The 20,279-nt window shown below is 48.1% G+C and overlaps 1 protein-coding gene across 2 annotated transcripts in view; it reads right to left on the reverse strand.

Annotated features, from left to right (window-relative positions):
- Positions 1–883: 883 nt before the first annotated feature.
- Positions 884–20,279, reverse strand: part of LOC108931468 (ras and EF-hand domain-containing protein homolog) — a 33,372-nt gene continuing 13,976 nt past the window's right edge. For both annotated transcript variants that reach the window (XM_029249593.1, XM_029249586.1), the window contains exons 7-19: positions 14,475–14,571; positions 14,287–14,382; positions 12,664–12,851; positions 10,444–10,515; positions 10,292–10,337; positions 9,595–9,686; positions 8,511–8,904; positions 6,288–6,420; positions 4,878–4,959; positions 3,285–3,399; positions 2,728–2,829; positions 2,338–2,414; positions 884–1,498 (exon numbers count right to left, since the gene is read on the reverse strand). In XM_029249593.1, the coding sequence (XP_029105426.1) occupies positions 1,414–1,498; positions 2,338–2,414; positions 2,728–2,829; positions 3,285–3,399; positions 4,878–4,959; positions 6,288–6,420; positions 8,511–8,904; positions 9,595–9,686; positions 10,292–10,337; positions 10,444–10,515; positions 12,664–12,851; positions 14,287–14,382; positions 14,475–14,571 (1,579 nt within the window). In that variant the 3' untranslated portion in view covers positions 884–1,413. The remainder of the gene's footprint in view (positions 1,499–2,337; positions 2,415–2,727; positions 2,830–3,284; positions 3,400–4,877; positions 4,960–6,287; positions 6,421–8,510; positions 8,905–9,594; positions 9,687–10,291; positions 10,338–10,443; positions 10,516–12,663; positions 12,852–14,286; positions 14,383–14,474; positions 14,572–20,279) is intronic.

Consider the following 20,279-nt stretch of genomic DNA (forward strand, 5'->3'; position numbering starts at 1 on the left):
GCTACACGTAGATCGGCAGCGACCGACCGTGGGCCCTGGACAATCGGAACGACAAACATTTCATATAGGGAGGTTCAATTTTTGACTTCTAAAAAGCATCTCTATTCATTAGTGCATTTCACGTAAACACTCAACGATCCTCAATAAAAAAAAAGCATGACTTTTAAACACACTAAACATCAAGTTTTAAACATCAGACTTAACTTCTGCCCGGGCGGGCAAATAAAAATATGCTTTGCCGCTAAAAACGTCGCACAGTTACAATTTACACAACATTTACGACAACAATCCGAATGGCGCAGGTGCAACTTGTCGTCGCGAGTCCGGAATGAACGTTGAAATGTTTATCAATAAACAGCAGAATACTAATTACACCTGCTTTACGTGTGCAGTGAAATTCTATTCGTGCAAATATATCCATTTAATACAACAACTGAAATTTACAGCGAATGGGTGGAACATAATACAGACATGATCATAAAAAACATTTGTATAAAACTGATATTACATAAGCACCTTATTACTACTCACAATGTGCTACAGTCTGCAGGGACATGGACCATAAACTAATGCCAACATCCTGAAAAAATATCCTGAAAGCGAAAATACATAAATATCATTTACTTGCTACAGTGGACAAACAGCTGATGAGAAACTGCTCCGTTATCTATAGAATCAGTGTTCGCTTGTGCATTTGCACACACACACACAGATATTAACGAAAAGTGCCTGTTACACGGGGTGCGGCGGTGCAGTGGGTTGAACCGGGTCCTGCTCTCCGGTGGGTCTGAGGTTCGAGTCCCGCTTCGGGTGGCCTGCGATGAACGGGCGTCCTGTCCCGGGTGTGTCCGCTCCCCCTCCAGCCTCATGCCCTGTGCTGCCAGGTTATGCTCTGGTTCCCTCTGACCCCCTATGGGACAAGCAGTTCAGTGTGTGCGCGTGTGCCCATTACACTGGGGTATATATGTACCCAAGTGACTGGCGTTGACCGTCCCACATCGTCAAGTAAAAATGATTCCTGTGCCACTTCAACTCGGTGTCAGAAAAATGCCTTAATGTAATATTTTAACTGAGAGGAAAATTCATGGATGATGTTTCTTTAGTCAAACCCATTTTTAAAACGTAGTCCAAAGGTCTGAAACGTTTTCAGACACTCGTGGTCAAACTTCTGCCGTTCTCCTGCTCAGATGTACCCGTCGGCCCCTCCCTCATCTGACCTCACTGTTTGACATGGCTAAGGACGTTGGTATTTAGAACGGTTGAGATGATGGCGAATCTCAGCAAATGGCTAAATGTGACAACAAAACGGTGCGTGTTATATCCTCCTGGTACTGATGTCATTTTAATATGCTCGGCGAGGACGTCCAGAGCAGCCCGTCTGTTTGCCGTGGAGGTTTTGGAGCTCGAAGGCTCCTAGCAGCAGGACCTCTTCTTCGAGGGGTTTTCGGCCAAATGGATCGTCTTCTCCTTCTCCTGGTCCTCCTGCTCTTTGAGGGTCCTGACCAGAGGAGCACAAGGCAGCCCGTAAAGTTATGACGGCGCTGTGACAGTGTTACTGCGGTACAGCTCTGCCCCCATGTGGACGTGACGGCATCAGGCAACAAGCCGAACATTGAACGGACTCACTCTGTCCACAGAGACACCGCCACCCTTTGCAAGAACGCAGATTTTTACAGTGGTTTTTAATTACATGAGTACTGCAGTACTTGCTGTGCAGGTTGAGTATGACCTTTCAAAGTGGTCCCATGCATCCCCCCTCCATCCCTCTACACTGGCTTCTTGTACCTGTTTGTACCAAGAGTCTGATTACATCCTTCAAGACCATCAAGGGATCTGCTCCCTGGGACCCGATCACTCTCACCGCCCCAACCCGACTGCTACGCTTCTCCACCTCTGTCTGCTTGGTGGTCCCACACACAAGAGGTCAAAAATCAAAAACGGAAAGGTTCTCGGTTCTGTTGCAATGGAATGACCTCCCCACTGTCACTCACAACTGCTGAATCCTTTTCAGCATTCAAGAAGGGTCTCAAAAGCACATGCCATTATTTGTCACGCTTACCTTCGTAGTTTCCCATCAACTATAAATGCTGCTACTCATATAATCTTACAGTTAATGTTATGCATTTTCAAATTTGTACTCTATCAATTCTATATGCATCTCCCCATGTAATTTATGTTGGTTTACAGAGTGAAGTGCTAAATAAATAAATGTAAATATCAATGTAAATGCAAATGCAGATGCAATCACCAAGTTTTGTCAAAACACACAAAAACAATTCCCTGTTGCTGTACAGCTTTACCTTCCCTGCGTCTGCTCGACTTTGAGCTTCAGCTCACCTGGCCAGATGGACCATGGCTTCTGTCACGTTGTGGCCTGTGGAGGCGCTGCACTCATAGAAGATCAGATGGAAGTCCTGTGGGGGGAAGGGGGCGAATAATGCAATGCATTATGTGACAGTGACTGCTGCTTCAGCATTGCGGTGAGTCCCAGGTGATGGCATGAGAGCTACGCAAATGGACTCTTGCAGACAAGACGTTGGTTTCCATGGTGAGGACAAACCAAACAGGACATGAAAGCACAGTTATGGTGGGGCTGTGGAGGCTGCAGGGTCATCTGTGTGGAACCTATGTGTGCAGCGCTCTAAAACCCGACTCCTTTCCTTTGTTCTTGTACAGCACAGCCTGTGTTTTGGTTCTCGGCGAGAGGCGCTCATGTTTCGCACACACCTTGGCCAACTTCTCGGCCACCCTGGTCTGGACCTCCCTCTTGCTCTCGTGGTCCGTTTTGTTCCCAAGGAGCATGATGGGAATGTTCCCCCCTGCGCCTTCCTGTGGCAACATGACAACAGCATAGCAGTGTAGAGTATGTGAGCACAGTGCAGAAAAGACCAGGGCGAAAAAATAATTAACCCTTTAAAGACCCTCACCTTTATGTCGTTGTAAAACTGCTTTCAAGCCATTATGAAGTAATGCTTTTATACTTGATATACCACGCTAGTAAGAACACTTCAGTGCTGAAGAGGTAGTGGCTAGAGCTGTTGCTTTTGGATGCGGAGGTGGCAGGTTTGAATCCTGCTTCCTGCTGTAGAGCAGGTCACCTAAATTATTCCAGTAAAATTACCCAGCTGTATAAATAGGTAAATAATTGGAAGTATCTTAACATTGTACGTTCTGAAGAAAAGTGTCAGATAAATGAACAAATACGACAAAATTTCATGCCCTGCAATGTTGGTCATTGGCCAGCGTTTAATAAATGAGAGAGAGCTTCATAAAAAGTAACTCACGTTCACGCTCTCCAGCCAGTGGCGCACAGCCATGAAGCTCTGCTGAGAGGCGATGTCGTACATGACGATTACACCGTCTGCCTTACGGAAGAACTGCTTCGTGATGCTTCGGTACCTGTGGCAGCGGGGTGACAATAAGGGACGATCCAGGACAGCGACACTGTGTCGGACTTCATGCGGACGTTCTGAAATACAGTTGTTCCCCTACTTACAGAGTTAACTGGGACCAAGAGCTGGTTCGTCACTCAAAAAGTTGTATGTGCCACAGAGTGGGGGGGGGGTTCATCAGTTTACTTGTATTATGTCAGATGCCTGTACCTGTTTTTCTGCTGTGAAACGGAATTTTATTTACCCTGAGTCGTATGTTGGTTTAATAAACACATCACGCACGCATATCATCAGAAACCGCTTGTCCTATACTGGGTTGCGAGGAGCCGGAGCCTAACCCGGCAACGCAGGGCGCAAGGCTGGAGGGGGAGGGGACACACCCAGGATGGGACGCCGGTCCGTCACAAGGCACCCCGAGCGAGACTCGAACCCGAGACCCCACGGAAAGCAGAGCCCGGCCCAACCCACTGCACCACTGCGCTCCCCCATTGGTTTATAAATAACTGTAAATATCAGTAGCCCAGAAAGCCCCGCAGGGTGGGCGGAAACAGCAGGGTTATTTAGACTGAGTCTCGCTCTCCCACTGATGCAATCTCGGACAGCACGGCGGCAGATTCCCCTCCATCTGGTGAGCCGGGATGGCTCGTGCACGTGTCCGCGCATTCTGAGTCCCCTGGTGGAGTCTATGCGACACAGTATAAATAAGAAATGCCAATAAAGAACTGTGGCCTAAAACTACTGTACTTGCGGGTGTTGGTGCTCACCTGAGGCTCCTCCATCCTTTCTTTTACCCCACACATCACACAAAATTCTCCAATACAGAATACAAGTGTAATAAGAAATAAAAGCATCATTTAAACAGCAATGTAAGTATGCTAATTACCCCAAAGAGCGGACAAAAACTGCACATCAACTTAGAGCCGTAGGTACGGCACGGAGGTAGAGGACGAGGGAGAAGCGACGCTTCGCTGACAGCTCAAAGCTGGTAGATGTGGAAGTGAGCAGCTCACCTACTGCTTGCTCACCTTCTCTTTATTTCTTCTCCACATTCTTCACTCTTTTAAAAAAGTCAAGGAATTGACTGCTATTTGGAATTACCGCCTGCTGAGAGAAGCGACACTTTGGTGCATGATGTGAACTGGTACGCCAGTTTAGAGAACGTGGGGGGTGTGGCGTTGCGGTAGGTTTGGCCGGGTCCTGCTCTCCGGTGGGTCTGGGGTTCGAGTCCCGCTTGGGGTGCCTTGTGATGGACTGGCGTCCCGTCCTGGGTGTGTCCCCTCCCCCTCCAGCCTTACGCCCTGAGTTGCCGGGTTAGGCTCCGGCTCCCCGCGACCCCGCTTGGGACAAGCGGCTTTAGTCAATGTGTGTGAGTCTAAAGAACATGGTATGAGCAAACAGTTTGTTACTTATAAATGAGGGTACAACAGCATTAAATCGGCGTGACACTGAGCAGCTCCGCTGCGACCTTTCGCTCGTCACTCTTACCTTTCCTGCCCGGCTGTGTCCCACATCTGCAGAGCCACCTTGCACTTTTCCAGCATTAGTGCTTTTACACTGTAGTCAATACCTGCAAAGAGCACATGCAGCATCAGCAGGTGAATTTGCCACAGGGAGGCACTGTGGGGCTCTACTTCCTTCTAAGAAATACCGTATTAAAAATTGTACGCCACTAGGCATAAATTAATTTGTCATTATTTAGCTACATAGAGAAAAATGGGGGGGTGCGGCACGGCAGGTTCAGCCGGTGCCCGATGTGCGGCAGGTCTGGGGTTCGAGCCCTGCTTGGGGTGCCTTGCGACGGACTGGCGTCCCCTCCAGGGTGTCTCCTCTCAGCTTTGCGCCCTGTGTTGCTGGCAAAGGCGCCGGCTCGTTCGGACAAGCGGTTGTTGACGTCGGTTGGTAAACCGAAATAATATATTTACATTTCTCTGGGATTTCAATCCACAGGTTCTCGCAAGTCTAGTCTTATTTGCCGCCAGCATACCAAAGTTACCGTGATGTTAAAAGCACTTCCTAGCCAAGGGATGACATTTTACAGCTGTAAATAATAAACTATGAGAAGTTCACAAAAAGCGCTGCCAGCGTGACTGATTTTCAGAAGTGACGCTGGCAAAAGGAAGACCTTGCTGTCCTTCGAGCGCCTTCACATATTGTTCGCTGTATGAACTTTGTGAGAAGTACCGAATGCAGTGATTTTATTGTAGGAAAAGGAAACGATGGAAACATCGTTCATGCAGACAGACGCATGTAAGAGGTGGGTGCACGCAGGGCGATGCCGTCGATTCATAGATTCGGGGCGCGGCGGAGGCCTCTACGCGGTCAGCCCCCTGTCCCCTCAATTCGCCGCCGCTGGACGTGCGGCCGTGTGGACGGACACCGCGGTCCACTGGACCGTTTCACCGAAGCTCTTTCTGGGTCAAGGGTCCCCAGACAGCAGAGCTTGTCCCATTTCACAGCTAGATCAACATGTAGCAACACTCGGCTCAGCGGCGCGTATTAAAAGGGTGCAAAACACGTTACTTAACAAGCATTGTGTTTCCCACTTATTGAGCTAATCCTATTGTGCGAAACCTGGCCGCTCACGCAAGCACACGCACACACAAATTAGTGCGGCAAAACTGAATTAGAAGGCTGGCAGAATGTTGCCGTTATGCAAAATCATTACCTAAATGTGCTTTATTAAAAATCTGCGCGGGGTTTTGAGCGCAGATTCAAAGCGTCTTCGCTCTGAAAATCCCACTCTTGCGACCGTCACGGTTAAACCGCTGACCATAGAGGTTTTTAGAGGCTGAAGTGCCATGTGGCTGTGCTGTCCTGTGTCTGGGGGGGGGGGGGGGGGGGGATCATAGCCACACGACTCAGGGGAGGGGTGGGGATATGTAGGCAGACTCGTACCCACGGTGGCCAAGGTGCCCGGGTGAAAGCAGTCATCGCAGAAGCGCCGGAGCACAGATGTCTTGCCCACCGAGGAGTTCCCCACCAGGACGATCTTGAAAAGGCGGTCGGGGGTCGAGACTGCCGCCTCCTCCTGGGAATGACAGGGGCAACATTACGGTACATATCAATGACCAAACTGAGGATGTGGAGAAACACCACAGCATCTGCTTCTGGGAGCTTCTTGGTGCAAAAGCCTAAAAGGTTCTCTGTTTGTGCTCCAATGTGGCGGAATGAGCTCCCTCCGATCCTCGGAACTGCTGAATCCCTCTCAACATTTAAGAAGGGTACAAAACGCATCTCTCATACATTTCTCTCCTGATATCCTCTCTGCTCCATTAACATGCACTACATGATCTCTCACAATTACCTTTGCATTTCCTACCCATTTTACACACATCTACTGTAAAGTAATGTACATCATGGTACATTCTCAAAACCACGGTACGGGACAAGCGCGCTGTTCTTTGGGAATTGCGCGTCTGCATCTATAACTCCACGTCTGTGGGTGAAATGCAGTTTTGTTTACACTTTTGGTCTATCTGTTGCGCTGTGCACATTTTGCAGAAAAGCACCTGCCGAACAAACACATGTAAATGCTTTTCTCCAAAGCAACGTACAGTGTTAAGTTTACATAGTAAACTTTTTACAGTCGCTCATCCATTTATAGAGCTGGATCAATTTTACTGGAGCACTACAAATAAATAAGTTTACAAGGAGATAGCTGGTAGTGTAATAGCTAGCGCTACTGCTTTCGGCTCTAAAAATTGCAGGTTCGATCCCCACCTCCCTTGAGCAAGGTATTTACCCACAACTGACTCTGTTCAACTACTTGTCCAGGCCATGGTGACATCCCATCTGGACTACTGCAACTCTCTCCTGTGTGGCCTTCCTGCTACCGCCATCAAACCTCTACAGCTGATACAAAACGCTGCTGCACAAGTCGACTGATTTGCTGAAACGTTCACATGTATCTCCTCTACTCGTTTCTCTGCACTGGCTTCCTATTGCTGCCCAAATCAAATTCAAGACCCTGGTTATTGCCTACAAGTGTATGAACAGAACTGCTCCCAGCTATTTACAAGACTTTATCAGCTGCTTCACCCCAACCAGACCCCTTCGCTCATCTGCTTCTACTCGCTTGGTGGTCCCGTGCACAAAAGGTAAAGACCGGAGGTTCTCGGTTCTGGTTCCGTTGTGATGAAATGACTTCCCCCCTCTCACTCAGAACTGCTGAATCTTTGTCCACGTTTAAAAAGGGTATTAAAACTCACCTCTCACTTCGCTCATGATCTCTTAAGTTCATGTAAGACGTAAATGTTCACGCACCATAACTCTGAGATCATGCCCGGATAAACCTTTATGCAGCTACTGCTGTAATGTACGTAAATGTTTGTGTATCTCAAAAAAAATTTTAGGAAGGTGATCAGGAATCATCAAAATTCAGAGTTTTATGCAACTACTCGTGTAATGAACGTTGGTGTATACAGTGAAGGAAACAAACTAACTGTACTTAAGAGTCACACATCTGCATCTATTTCTCTCTTTCTCCTAATGTAATGCACAAATTGTATTTTGTATGAGATAAGAAATAAGTAAACTGCTAAATGAGCAAACTGAAATGTAAATGTAACAATAATAATAATAATTTATATTATTGTTATTACTAGTAGTAGTAGCAGTAAGTGTATTATTATTATTATTATTGTCTCATAGCGCCTGGCTGATGTGAGAGGACATGAGTTCGATCCCCGCTCAGTCTGTGTGGAGTTTGCATGTTCTCTCCGTGTCTGTGTGGGTTTCCTACCACAGTCGAAAGACATGCTGTTTAGGTTCACCCATAGTATGTGAGTGACACAGAGAGAGTGTGTTCCACTGATTTATGGATGAGCGACCCATTGTAAGTAGCGTATCCAGCAGCGTAAGTCACCTTGGTGAATAAGGTGTGTGGGCTGATAACACTACATAGAGTTCATTGGAAGTCGCTTTGGAAAAAAGCATCTGCTAAATGAAGTAAATGTAACAATAATACTAAAGAAAGGATTTTCATTATTGTTGTACAGTAGTCTAGGGAAATCCCTTTAGCCTCATGGACACATGAGAAGGTAGGAGCACAGAGGGATGTGGGTGTACAGCATGGTCTTCACCAAGGTTCTGGACCCTTTTCTCCACGCTGCCACTCACATTTGTGATGGTCTCCTTGCCAACAGGCTGCCCCCGTGGGGACGAGGGGGTGTCACTGGCGCTGGGGCGGGGGTCCCCTTTAACGGCAGTTGTCCAGGCTTCGTTTGCTGGGGGAGCTAGGGTTGAATCCAGGTAAATGTTGCTCATCTCCTGGCTGGCTTCCTCCTCCACCTCCTCCTCCTCTTCCTCGATGCTCCACTGAGGAGTTGGCCGGCTCTCGCTCCTCAGCGCCTGTGGCAGGGGGTCTTCCTCAATAGAGATGACCCGATGGAGGTATGCATCATGTGAGGACGGGGGCCTTTCCTCATTGTCTTGGCTGACAAGTGGCCCGTGGCCATTCACTCTTGCCAAGGTTTTCCTCTTGGAGGATTTGGAGACGTCTACCTCATCCTCACTGCGGAGCAGGAACATAACAGAACAGAGAGGTCTGGTACCCTGGTCTCAACGCTACAGTCCTCAGGGTTGAGCTCATACTGTGTGAAGGTGATCACAGCTAACACTACAACAATAATATAGTACAAACAACAATGATATACAGAAGAAATCAGTTTTTTATCTGAAATCCCCATGTGATCACTTTATAAATCAGGACTAATTTTAGGGGGAGGGAAAAAATTTAAATATCTTCCCTCAGTAACTGTTGCATTCATTCAAATTCACCTAGCTTTGTAATTAATGGTACATTCACAATATGATGATCCAGAATAATTACAGTTATTATTTAATAATGGTTTCATTCGAAGGGGGGCGCGGTGGTGCAGTGGCACAGTGGGTTGGACTAGGTCCTCCTCTCTGGGGGGTCTGGGGTTCGAGTCCCACTTGGGGTGCCTTGCGATGGACTGGCGTCCACTCCCCCTCCAGCCTTATGCCCTGTGTTGCCGGGTTAGGCTCCGGCTCCCCGCGACCCCATATGGGACAAGCGGTTCAGATGATGATGTGTGGTTTCATTCTGCATGTAAAAGCCAGTAAATCACTGTTATACCATCTGCACTGTGGCTCTTCTGTGTGGTCATATCTTTGTAAACACACTGCCTGGAAAGACCTGCAGGCTGAAATAAAGATAATTTCTGGTGATGCAGGATACCTTTTCGGGTCCTGTCCTCCTTCCATGTACTTCAGAGGCATCGCTCCAGAAATCTGGTTCCAGAAGGACATCTTGATAGAGTTCTTGGGTTTCTGTCGAGGGGAAAAAAACTATATTTATTCATTTAGCTGATGCTTTTTTCCAAAGCGACTTACAGTGTTAAGCTAATTACAATTATTTAGCCATTTACACAGTTGGGTAATTTTTACAGTATCAATTCAAGGTAAGTACCTTTACCATAGGTACTCCAGCAAGATACGTCGAACCTGCAACCTCTAAGATTAAAAAGAAATACTGTATAGAATCGGATGGCTCCATTAGACTGCCAAAATATTTCCATTACGTGACAATATTAGCCGTTTATACAGGCAGGTACATTGGAGCAGCTAAGTGGTAAAATAATTTACATTAATTATTTTATTTAAACTTATACATTTATTCCTCCAAACAATATCAGATTTGTCTACTGACCCATATACAATTATTTACCAATTTATGCAGATGGGTTATTTTTCTACTGCTGTTACAGAGGGTAAATACCTTGCTCAAGGGTACTGCAGAATGAAAAGGCATTGAATCCCGGGTTCAGACCACTACACAATCAGCTGGCCCAGTCTTATGTCCAGAGACGTGTATTAAAGAGTAAAATGAGTGACTGAAGCTGCGATACCGATGCAACTGAGCTGCAGAAACTTACCAGATAACACATATCTCTCTCATCTCGCAAGTGTTTGTTCATCTCCCTGAAACGAAAAAAACAGCAAGACGGAGCAGCTCAGCGTGTTTGATGAGAGGAAGGAGGACCGTTCGCTCGGCGGTTCCCGGGGCTCCAGCGGGAGGACGTCCTACCTGAGCAGGTCGAGCTGTTTGAGCAAGCTGGTTCGCTCTCTCTGCAGCCCCTCTGTCACCCGGTACATCTCCCTGTCCCGCAGCAAAACACACATGCACACACACGCACACGTAAGCAACCGGTAAAACAAAGTACTAAGTTGCCTCTCGCACCAAGTCCGCCATCTTCAGCTGGTATCGGTCCTGAGTTCCAGTCCCTGTGAAACACCGGAACTTCCAGCAACATTTTGCGAATGTTTAAACACAACCTGACATGGTGCTAAAAGGCACTCAGGAGCTTGACGTGACAGACTCTGATAGTACTGCTTTGACCTGTAGGGTGGCACAGTGGGTAGCACTGGAGCCTTACTCTACTGGGCTGTGTGTTTTGATGTGGGTGTGAATCCAGTTCGATCTGTATGGAGTTTGCATGTTTCCACCCAGACCACTCATGCTTCAGACAAACTGATCTCTATGCTGACATATGTCTGTGTGTGTGTTATGTTGGTAAGGTTAGAAGATGTTTCATAAAATTGGTTGGGGTGTCTGCACCAATTGGCTGCTGCTCAAAAGGTTTGGACTCAATTTATGGTGAACAAAGGTGTTTAACGTAACCGGCAGATGCACCTATGTGATTGGCCGATGCCAAAAGGTGTCTATTGTGATTGGCTAGATACCGTCAGGGATTTTTTTGTTTGCTGATGACTGAGCTCTCAATGCTACTTCGGAAGCTGACGTGCAGTATTGTGTCAACAAGTTCACCATGGCCTGTAATGACTTCGGCCTCACCACAAATACGAAGAAGATGAAGTTCTATACCAGCCTGCTCCAGGCAAACCTTACGGTGAGCCTAACATCACAATAAACGGAAAAAGGCTCAGAGCAGTGAATAAGGTCACGTACCTTGGAAGCACGTTACCCCGAAACGTTGTAATCGATGACGAGGTGAACGCAAAAATCGCCAAAGCCAGTGCAGCCTTCGGCAGACTACATTCAAACGTGTGGAAAAAAAGAGGCATATGTCTCCAGACAAAACTCTCTGTTTATCGCGCTGTCCTACTATCTACACTGTTCTATGCGAGTGAAACATGGACAGTTTATAGTCGTCATGCCCGAAAACTGAACCACTTTCACACAACATGCCTACGTAGAATTCTTGCTATTAAATGGCAAGAAAAGGTTCCCAATAGGGAGGTCCTCGCCCGTGCAGGCCTACCAAGTATTCACACTATCCTAATGCACTCCTATCTTAGATGGGCAGGTCCCTTGGTACGCATGTCAGACCAACATCTTCCCAAACGACTCTTCTATGGTGAGCTATCCCAAGGAAACCAATCTAGAGGTGGTCAGGAGAAGCGATTCAAGGATACGCTTAAACCGTCCATGAAGGCATTTGGCATCGACACGGATAGCCGGGAAGAATCTGCAAAGAACAGAACGAGACGGCGCACCTCCATGCACAAAGGCGCGATGGCGTACGGAGCCAATAAAACAACTTTACCCATGCAAAAACGACAGGAATGGAAATCTCGAGGTGTTCGTTCCCAACAAAAGGGCACAATCACGTGTCCACGGTGTCAGAGAACATTTCATGCGCAAATCGGTTTAATCAGCCATCTGCGCACGCACAACGCACCTCCGCCCCAACCCCAGTTTGACTAGGTGGTTCTCGTCGACAACGACGGACGAACGACATTGCGATTGGCTGGTGCTTCAAGGTGTTTGACATGACTAACTGACGAATGAATGCGTGTGACGTAACTGGCTAGTGCTTCAAGGTGTTTGAAGCAATCTGCTGGTGCACGAGGATGCCTAGTGTGATGGCCTGGCGATCAAAGTTTTTTTTCAAAAATTTTTGACGTGTTTAATATGATTGGCTGGTGCTCACAGGCGTATGATGTGATTGGCTGGTGATCACAGGCATATGATGTGATTGGCTGGTGCTCACAGGCGTATGATGTGATTGGCTGGTGATCACAGGCATATGATGTGATTGGTTGGTGCTCACAGGCGTATGATGTGATTGGCTGGTGATCACAGGCATATGATGTGATTGGTTGGTGCTCACAGGCGTATGATGTGATTGGCTGGTGCTCACAGGCATATGATGTGATCAGCTGGTGCTCACAGGTTTTTGACATGAGCGAGAGACGCACAGGGCTATTTTACATGATTGCTTGGTTCAGCGGGACATGTCACGTGATGAGCCTGTGTTGGAGAGTGTCTGACATGCACACTCACATCTCTCGCTCTTCCTGTAGACGGTTGCCCTCCTGCTGCAGCAGCTCTAGCTGCTCCTGGGCCAAGGTAAGCTGCTGGCAGGTGTGCTCCAGCTCGCGCATCAGCTCTTCATTGGTCTGCTTCAGCCTCACGTTCTCCACCCGCGTCTCCTGCTGCTCGCTGTGCAACTCGCGGCACTGGCGCTCCAGCTGAACGTGCAGATACAAAGTACGCAGAGGCACCCCGGACACACACACACACACACACACACACACACCCACACGGGACACAGGAACACAAAACGACAGCAGCAGGTGGAGATCAGACCAGACGTTGTCAATGTTGTGTCCCAAGAGGTTGAAAAAACAGAATATAACGGAAACAAAGAAGGAAGTGTTGCGCAACGACGTCACACTGCAACCTACACCACGGGAACAAAAGACCCAAACCTTCAAAAAAGAAAAAAAAAAAAGACACAAAGACTTGAGAGTGGAGTGCGTTAATCTGGATGCTTATTAATAGTTACGGCAATTAAAGAGGCGCCACGGAGAAGCAATGGAAGCCTTTAACGACTGCGCCTCACAAAGGGATCTCTCTTTAATCCTCTTTACTGCAAGTCTCCATCGGACTCTGTCCCGGGCTACTCGCATCGCCTTTCCCCAGAACATCTTGATCATCTATAGCTCCGGCTGTAGGGTTCGTTTCCGTGTGAGCAGTGGCCTTCCTCTTCTTCCTCTTCTCCGTTTACCCTGTGGGTTCCAATCCAAGGCTGCCTCGGAATGCCGGTCTCTTGTCTGCACAAGGTGTGCCCGACCCATTTCCATTTCCTTCTCTGGATTTTATTAACAATGGGCTGTTGCTTTGTCCACTGCCAGAGCTCCTGGTTAGAAATTCGTTCTGGCCACTTGATGTGCAGGATCTGGCGGAGGCAACTGTTTACTTCATACAGTGTTCTCACATTCCATAATCCAATCCTTGTTACGGCTTTGGAGGGGAGAAGGTTCATCGGCAAATCAGCTCCCTGCCGGGTTTGGCTGTTCTGCTTCATGCGCTCTCTCCCAGGTTGTTTTTTTTTTTTTAAATCATAAGAAGGAGCTTTTACGAGGTCATAAAATGGAATTTTTTGCAGTGTTGGTTTCTGTAGCGATACATTTTTACAGGGTGGGGTTGCAAGCCCCATGCCGAACCCTCCTCCTCCTGCAGCTGGGGTTGCGATCGTCCTTGGTGGAGCTGGCTGTCGAAAGGGCAGCCAGGTGTATTTAATTAACGGAGGATTTTACACAAATTTACGCACTAATTGCAGCTTAAGAATAATTAATGTTAAAAGCTTTAGTGGAGTTTTGAGGGCGGCGAAGATGCCTATCGCTCCGTCTGAATTTACCCAAAAGCACCTGAATGGAAAAGCTTATTAAGGATATTACGCATGTAATGAATTGCAACATAAGTTGTTATGTTTTGTCACATCCATGGATATTACTAACAGAGATGCGTTTCCACGCCATGACGCCAAAACTTGCTTTATTCTGTGGCTCTTTCGCAGGATCAGTTTGGCTGGGGGTTTTTAAATCGGCAAGGGCGCTGTCACTACCAGCGAGCACGTGGCCGCTGATCCGGAAGGTCCGTGCCCCGCTGAGCCCCACTCACCCTCCTCTGCTTCTGGATCAGCTGCTCGAGCTCCTGCTCCTTGCCGGACAGCTGCTGCTCCAGGTCATGGCTCCGTGTCAGGAAGCGCTCCGAGTCCTGGGAGGTGAGGGACCGTGGGTGCGGTGGTCAGTGCAGGTCAACTTATTTTGCTCACGGTAAGGGATGACGTGTCGCCGAGGGCCATTTACCTTCACCTGGAGGAGGATGCGGTCCTTTTCGCTCTTGATCTGCTGCTCCATCTCCTCATAGAGGCGCTGCAGCTCGTCATCGTGAGTCGCCGCTTTCCTGCGAGAAAGTTTGCTTCCGGTTAATTCTACTAAGTGGACCCCCCAGCGGGCTGTGCTGGGGCAACTCCCATTAAAGCTGTAAAAAAACATACCCACAAACTCGTTATTGTGACAAACATGGCCATCAAAAGTGAAGATCGCCACATGAACAGGGTAATTTTTCTACTTCCCTGGACAAGCACTTTGGAATTATTATTATTATTATTAAGGAAAATCTCATCTGGGGGACAGGGGCTCCCACAGTGGCAGCTCTTGAACCAGTACGGCTGACATATCAGCGAACCATCACCCGTTGCTTCCTAGAACCAATTGTGCGGAGATGATGAAAGCAGACACACGGTGCACGTGACAGCGCTCTCTAAAGGACTCTCGTTGTACACGCTTTTCGGACCGTCCACATCACAATCGGCTCGCTCAAACCACAGGTTTAACTGACACGCAGTTTGACGGGTTAACAAGGCCCGTTGCGCATTTTCCCCTTTGTCCACCGACGCCGTAATGACGAACAGCAAATGAGGAACCCCAGTTGCATAATTTCTAAAAAACAGCAAAGACAACATGTTCTTACGACAACACGAGGTCTAGTTAAACGTCAAAGGTCGGGTCTAATTGTTGTGAACCAATGCGTACCAGTTCAGAATAATTTTCCTGCCTTATTGCCCAATTAGTAGTTTAGCTACCGGCAGTTTCGTAAAATGCTCAGCTGTCTTCGGCCCAGGGCTATATAACATGCAGTATATCATATGGGTGCCACACGGCAGACTGACTATGCATTGAAGGGACGATTTCATATCGTATCAACATGTGAACGCTTGCGAAAACCCATAGTGGGTGCTCACACCGTGGTAAGCTTCACACCACCATCATCACTTCACCATCTCTACCCAGGCAGGACTATGCAAATTCTGTGCCACCATACCTGAACTCCCAGATCTCACTATTTGCCTTTTACTGTGTTTTTCACAGGGGTGCAGTGGCGTAGCGGGTTTGGCCTGTGCCGGCTCTCTGCCGGGTCTGGGGTTTGAGTCCCGCTTAGGGTGCCCTGTGACGGACTGGCATCCTGTCCTAGTGTGTCCCCTCCCCCTCCAGCCTTGTGCCCTGCGTTGCTGGGTTAGGCTCCGGCTCGCTGCGACCCCACTCGGGACAAGCGATTTCAGTGTGTGTGTGTATTTTTGACTCCAAAGAAAACAAAAAAGATAGAACTGAAAGCAAAACGCTGTCTGTTTTCAGGTTTACTCTGTTCCTTCTCATTTTGGTCCTTGGATACAACCACATTAACAATTAATCCAGGATTGCAGAGCAGCGAAAATATTAATTTAAAACTGTTCAACATCTTATCTGTTCACTCAGAAGAAGAAAATGGAACGCAAAGGAATATATGAGCGACCTTATGAAAGTCACATTTTCCCATAGACTGCTTGTCACCACACATGCTATGGGGTGTTACATTGGGGGCATCTATCTGCTGGAGGACAGGCGCTGTTATACCACAGTGCTCCTGGTTTTTGGACATCAGTTTACTGCAGTGGCTCTTAGGCCTTTGCTCCAGCTGTCTCAGGACTCAAGTTAGAGGTAGGCTAGATTAGTTCAGGCTATTAGCTCAATCCAGTGCCTAAGTAGGCTGAAAACCTGCCTACATTAGCCTGCCAGCTCCAGGGATGAGGCCCATTGGTCTGCTGTAAGTGACTCTTATAAGTGTGGGAGGACGTCTACTATGTAAGTATACATTACTTCATTTAGCAGGTGCTTTTCTCCGAAGCGACTTCCAATGAACTCTAAGTAGTATCATCAGCCCACACACCTTATTCACCGCGGTGACTTACACTGCTAGATACACTACTTGCAATGGGTCACTCATCCATACATCAGTGGAACACACTCTCACTGTGTCACTCACACACTACGGGTGAACCTGAACAGCATGTCCTTGGACTGTGGGAGGAAACCGGAGCACCCAGAGGAAACCCACATAGACACAGGGAGAACATATAAACTCCACACAAGCTAAACGGGAACCGAACGCACATCCTCTCACATCAGCACTACTTGCTGTGCCACCCACTCTGTATTAGTGTGTGCATCGGCATCATTATCAACCATCATTCCTTAGCAAAGAGCCCAATAAGGACTCACTGTTTTCAGACAGATAACATCTGGAGACAGGTCAGGGGGATATGAGCTAAAAACATGTTATACTTGAAGTGCTATTTGACCAAAAGGGTCTATGGTGCAAGAGGAATGTTGGACCGATTTGCAGAAGCTGAAAATGTTCGATTGCAACTGATAAGACACAACCCTTCGTCCCATCCAAGGTGGTCTTTAGCCTTGAACCCCATGGTTCTAGGATAGGCTCTGAACACATAACATGGCACCGGCGCGAGGCGAAATGTTGATTGCCTCTCCTCGCAGACTTGTTAGTTTAGTGTATATTATTTTGTTTGTGTCACTGTCCTTCCAGCCAGTTTATTCTCTTATTACTTATTACTTATAACCACCAAACACTTCTGCAAATACGTGAAACAGTGCGATCAGACGCAATTCTTAGCGTTGGAGAGCTGAACTTGCTACCTTTGCTCTGCCGCGAACAGCATCATGACCACGACCCACCTGGGACCACTCAGAAGATGAGAGCTCGGAAACGGGGCCGCAGGGCCGGCGTGCAGGTGAGAGCGAAACGCCCCGGGCTACGACCTCCGATGCCCGGTATTTTCCTGTCCAACGTTCAGTCTCTGGACAACAAACTGGACGATCTCAGAGGGCGACTTAAATTCCGAAGAGATTTATGGAACTGCTGTGTTTTCTGCTTTACGGAGACGTGGCTCACCGCCAGCACACCGGACTACGCGGTCCAGCCCAAGGGCTTTTCAAACTACCGTGCAGATCGGACTGATTCATCGGGGGGGAAAAGAGAGGGGGGGCGCATGCTTTCTTATTAACAATGCATCGTGCACGAATGTGGGAGTGACTGCACACAACTGCACTCCGGACCTTGAACACCTCATGATCAAATGCCGACCGTTCTACCCGCCCGGGGAGTTCTCGGCTGTGCTCATGGCCGCAGTTTACATCCCACCCGAAGGGAACACACACAGCGCGCTGAACAAACTGTATCACGTTGTCACTAAGTACGAGAACAAGCACCCAGATGGACTGTTCATTATCTCTGGGGACTTTAACCAAGCCGATTTCAGGAACGTGTACCCCAAGCACCATCAGCACATCTCCTGCCCCACCAGAGGCTCAAACACCCTCGGCCACTGCTACACTTCACACAGAGGTGCGTACCGCTCCCTGCTGCATCCACACCTAGGGCAGTCAGATCACGCCTCGATTCTGCTGCTCCCGGTCTACAAGGAGAAACTCAAGCGAGAGGAGCCTGTGACGCGCACTGTGCAGCATTGGACACCAGAAGTGGAGGAAAGGCTCCAGGATTGCTTTGACTCCGTAGACGGAGGCATGTTCAGAAACTCATCCTCCGATCTGGACGAGTATGCCACAGGGGTCACGGACTTCATCCGTGTTTAGTGTCTGCATACCCCAGAAAACAGTCCGCTCATTCCCCAACCAAAAACTGTGGATAACCGCCAAAATCCGAAATAAGATCCGCACGCGAACTTGTGCATTTCAGTCTGGAGACACGGACGCGTACAAGAAGAGCAAGTACGAGCTCCGCAAAGCCATCGCCAGCGCGGAACGGGAATATAGCAGGAAGGTGGAGTTTAACTTCACTCAAGATGCACGTAGGCTGTAGCAGGGAATCCAAACTTTAACAGATTATAAACCACAGAGGCGGTCATCGGCAGGTGCCGCTGCGTCTCTCCCTGACGAACTGAATGTGTTTTATGGCCGCTTTGAGTTTGAGAACAAAGACCCCCCCGCTGCGAATCCCCACAGTACATGATAATGCCATTCTCACTGTCTCTGTGGCACAGGTGAGGAAAAACTTTTTTAGCCGAGTCAACATCCGCAAAGCTGCTGGTCCAGATGGAATTTCACAGCAAGTTTTAAAAACATGCAGTGCGCAACTGGCTACTGTCTTCACAGACATATTTAACACCTTCTTAAAAAGCTCAACTGTACCCACTTGTTTCAAAAACACCACCATCATCTAAGAAGAACAAAGTGAGCTGCCTTAATGACTATCGCCCAGTGGCACTGACCCCCATTGCAATGAAATGCTTTGAGAGGCTGGTGCTGGGACACATTAAGGACACCATCCCAGATGCTTTGGACCCACTGCAGTTTGCCTACCGCCACAACAGATCCACCGAAGACGCAATATCACACACACTTCACACCACTCTGGCTCACCTGGACAATAAAAACTGCTATGCAGGGCTATTATTTGTGGACTATAGCTCGACATGTAACACTGTCATCCCTACCAAGCTGATCCACAAACTACTAGGTGTAGGACTGAGTGCCACGTTGTGCAACCGGATCCTGGATTTCCTCACCAACAGACCCCAGCGTGTGCGGATTGGCAGCAATACCTCCTCCCCACTGATCCTCAAAACTGGCACTCCACAGGGAAGTGTCCTGAGCCCGGTGCTGTATTCCTTGTTCAAACATGACTGTGTGGTCAGTCGCAGCTCCAACACCATCATAAAGTTTGCTGACGATACTACCACTGTGGGTCTGATCACCAACAACGATGAGATGGCCTACAGAGAGATGTGCCAGGACAACAACTTGTCTCTTGATGTCAGTAAAACTAAGGAGTTGGTGATTGACTTCAGGAAACAGGATACGGTTCATGCACCCATCTACATAGGAGGGGACATTGTAGAGAGGGTCAACAGCTTCAGATTCCTAGAGGTCGCCCTCACTATGAAACTCACATGGACTGAGCACACGGCATCGACCATCAAAAAGGCCCATCAACGCCTCCACTTCCTCAGGCGTCTGAAGAAAGCCAGGATGTCCACTACAGTCCTCACCACTTTCTACAGGTGTGCTGTGGAGTTCGTCCTCACAGGGTGTATTACATCCTGGTGGGGCAGCTGCTCCATACAGACAAAAAAGCCCTACAGAGGATGGTCAAAACGGCTCAGGAAATCATGGGCACACAGCTACCAGCAGTACAGGACACCTACACCAACCACACGCTGCCTCAGAAAGAAGATGCACATCATGAGAGATCATACTAGTCACCCCGCACGGGCACTTTTCTCTTCCCTGCCATCTGCAAAACAGCTCAGGTCTATTCGAACCCGCACTGCTAGGTACAGGAACAGCTTTTACCCCACTGCTGGAAGAGTATACAACAATCACCAATGTGCCACCTTTACTAACTAGAGTTGGACTGCTCCTCCCAAGCACATTGGTAAATTACACTGCCACTTTAAGCATTCGCATTCTCGCTCTCACGTTCTGAGTTCTCTGGCTGTCTACTGGTATTATTGTTATTACTGTTACCATTATTTATTGTCATTGCTATTAGCATTACTCACTGTCATTGTCATTGTTTTGTTTGTACAGTATTTGTATTGCCTCTGTCTTGTCCATAGTCAGCATTCAAGCATTCAAGAAGAATTTCATGATACTTGTACACGGTACTTGTACCTATGACAATGAACTTGAAACTTGAAACTTGGATCACCACCACCACCCTGACTTGGAGAAACAGTTAATGACAGTGAGTGAGTGAGTGAGAGCCCTGAGCCAGTGTGCGGTTTGGAGGCACATTCCACAAGCTCATAAACA

This window comes from Scleropages formosus, chromosome 2 (assembly GCF_900964775.1).
Source record: "Scleropages formosus chromosome 2, fSclFor1.1, whole genome shotgun sequence".
Classification (NCBI taxonomy): Eukaryota; Metazoa; Chordata; class Actinopteri; order Osteoglossiformes; family Osteoglossidae; genus Scleropages; species Scleropages formosus.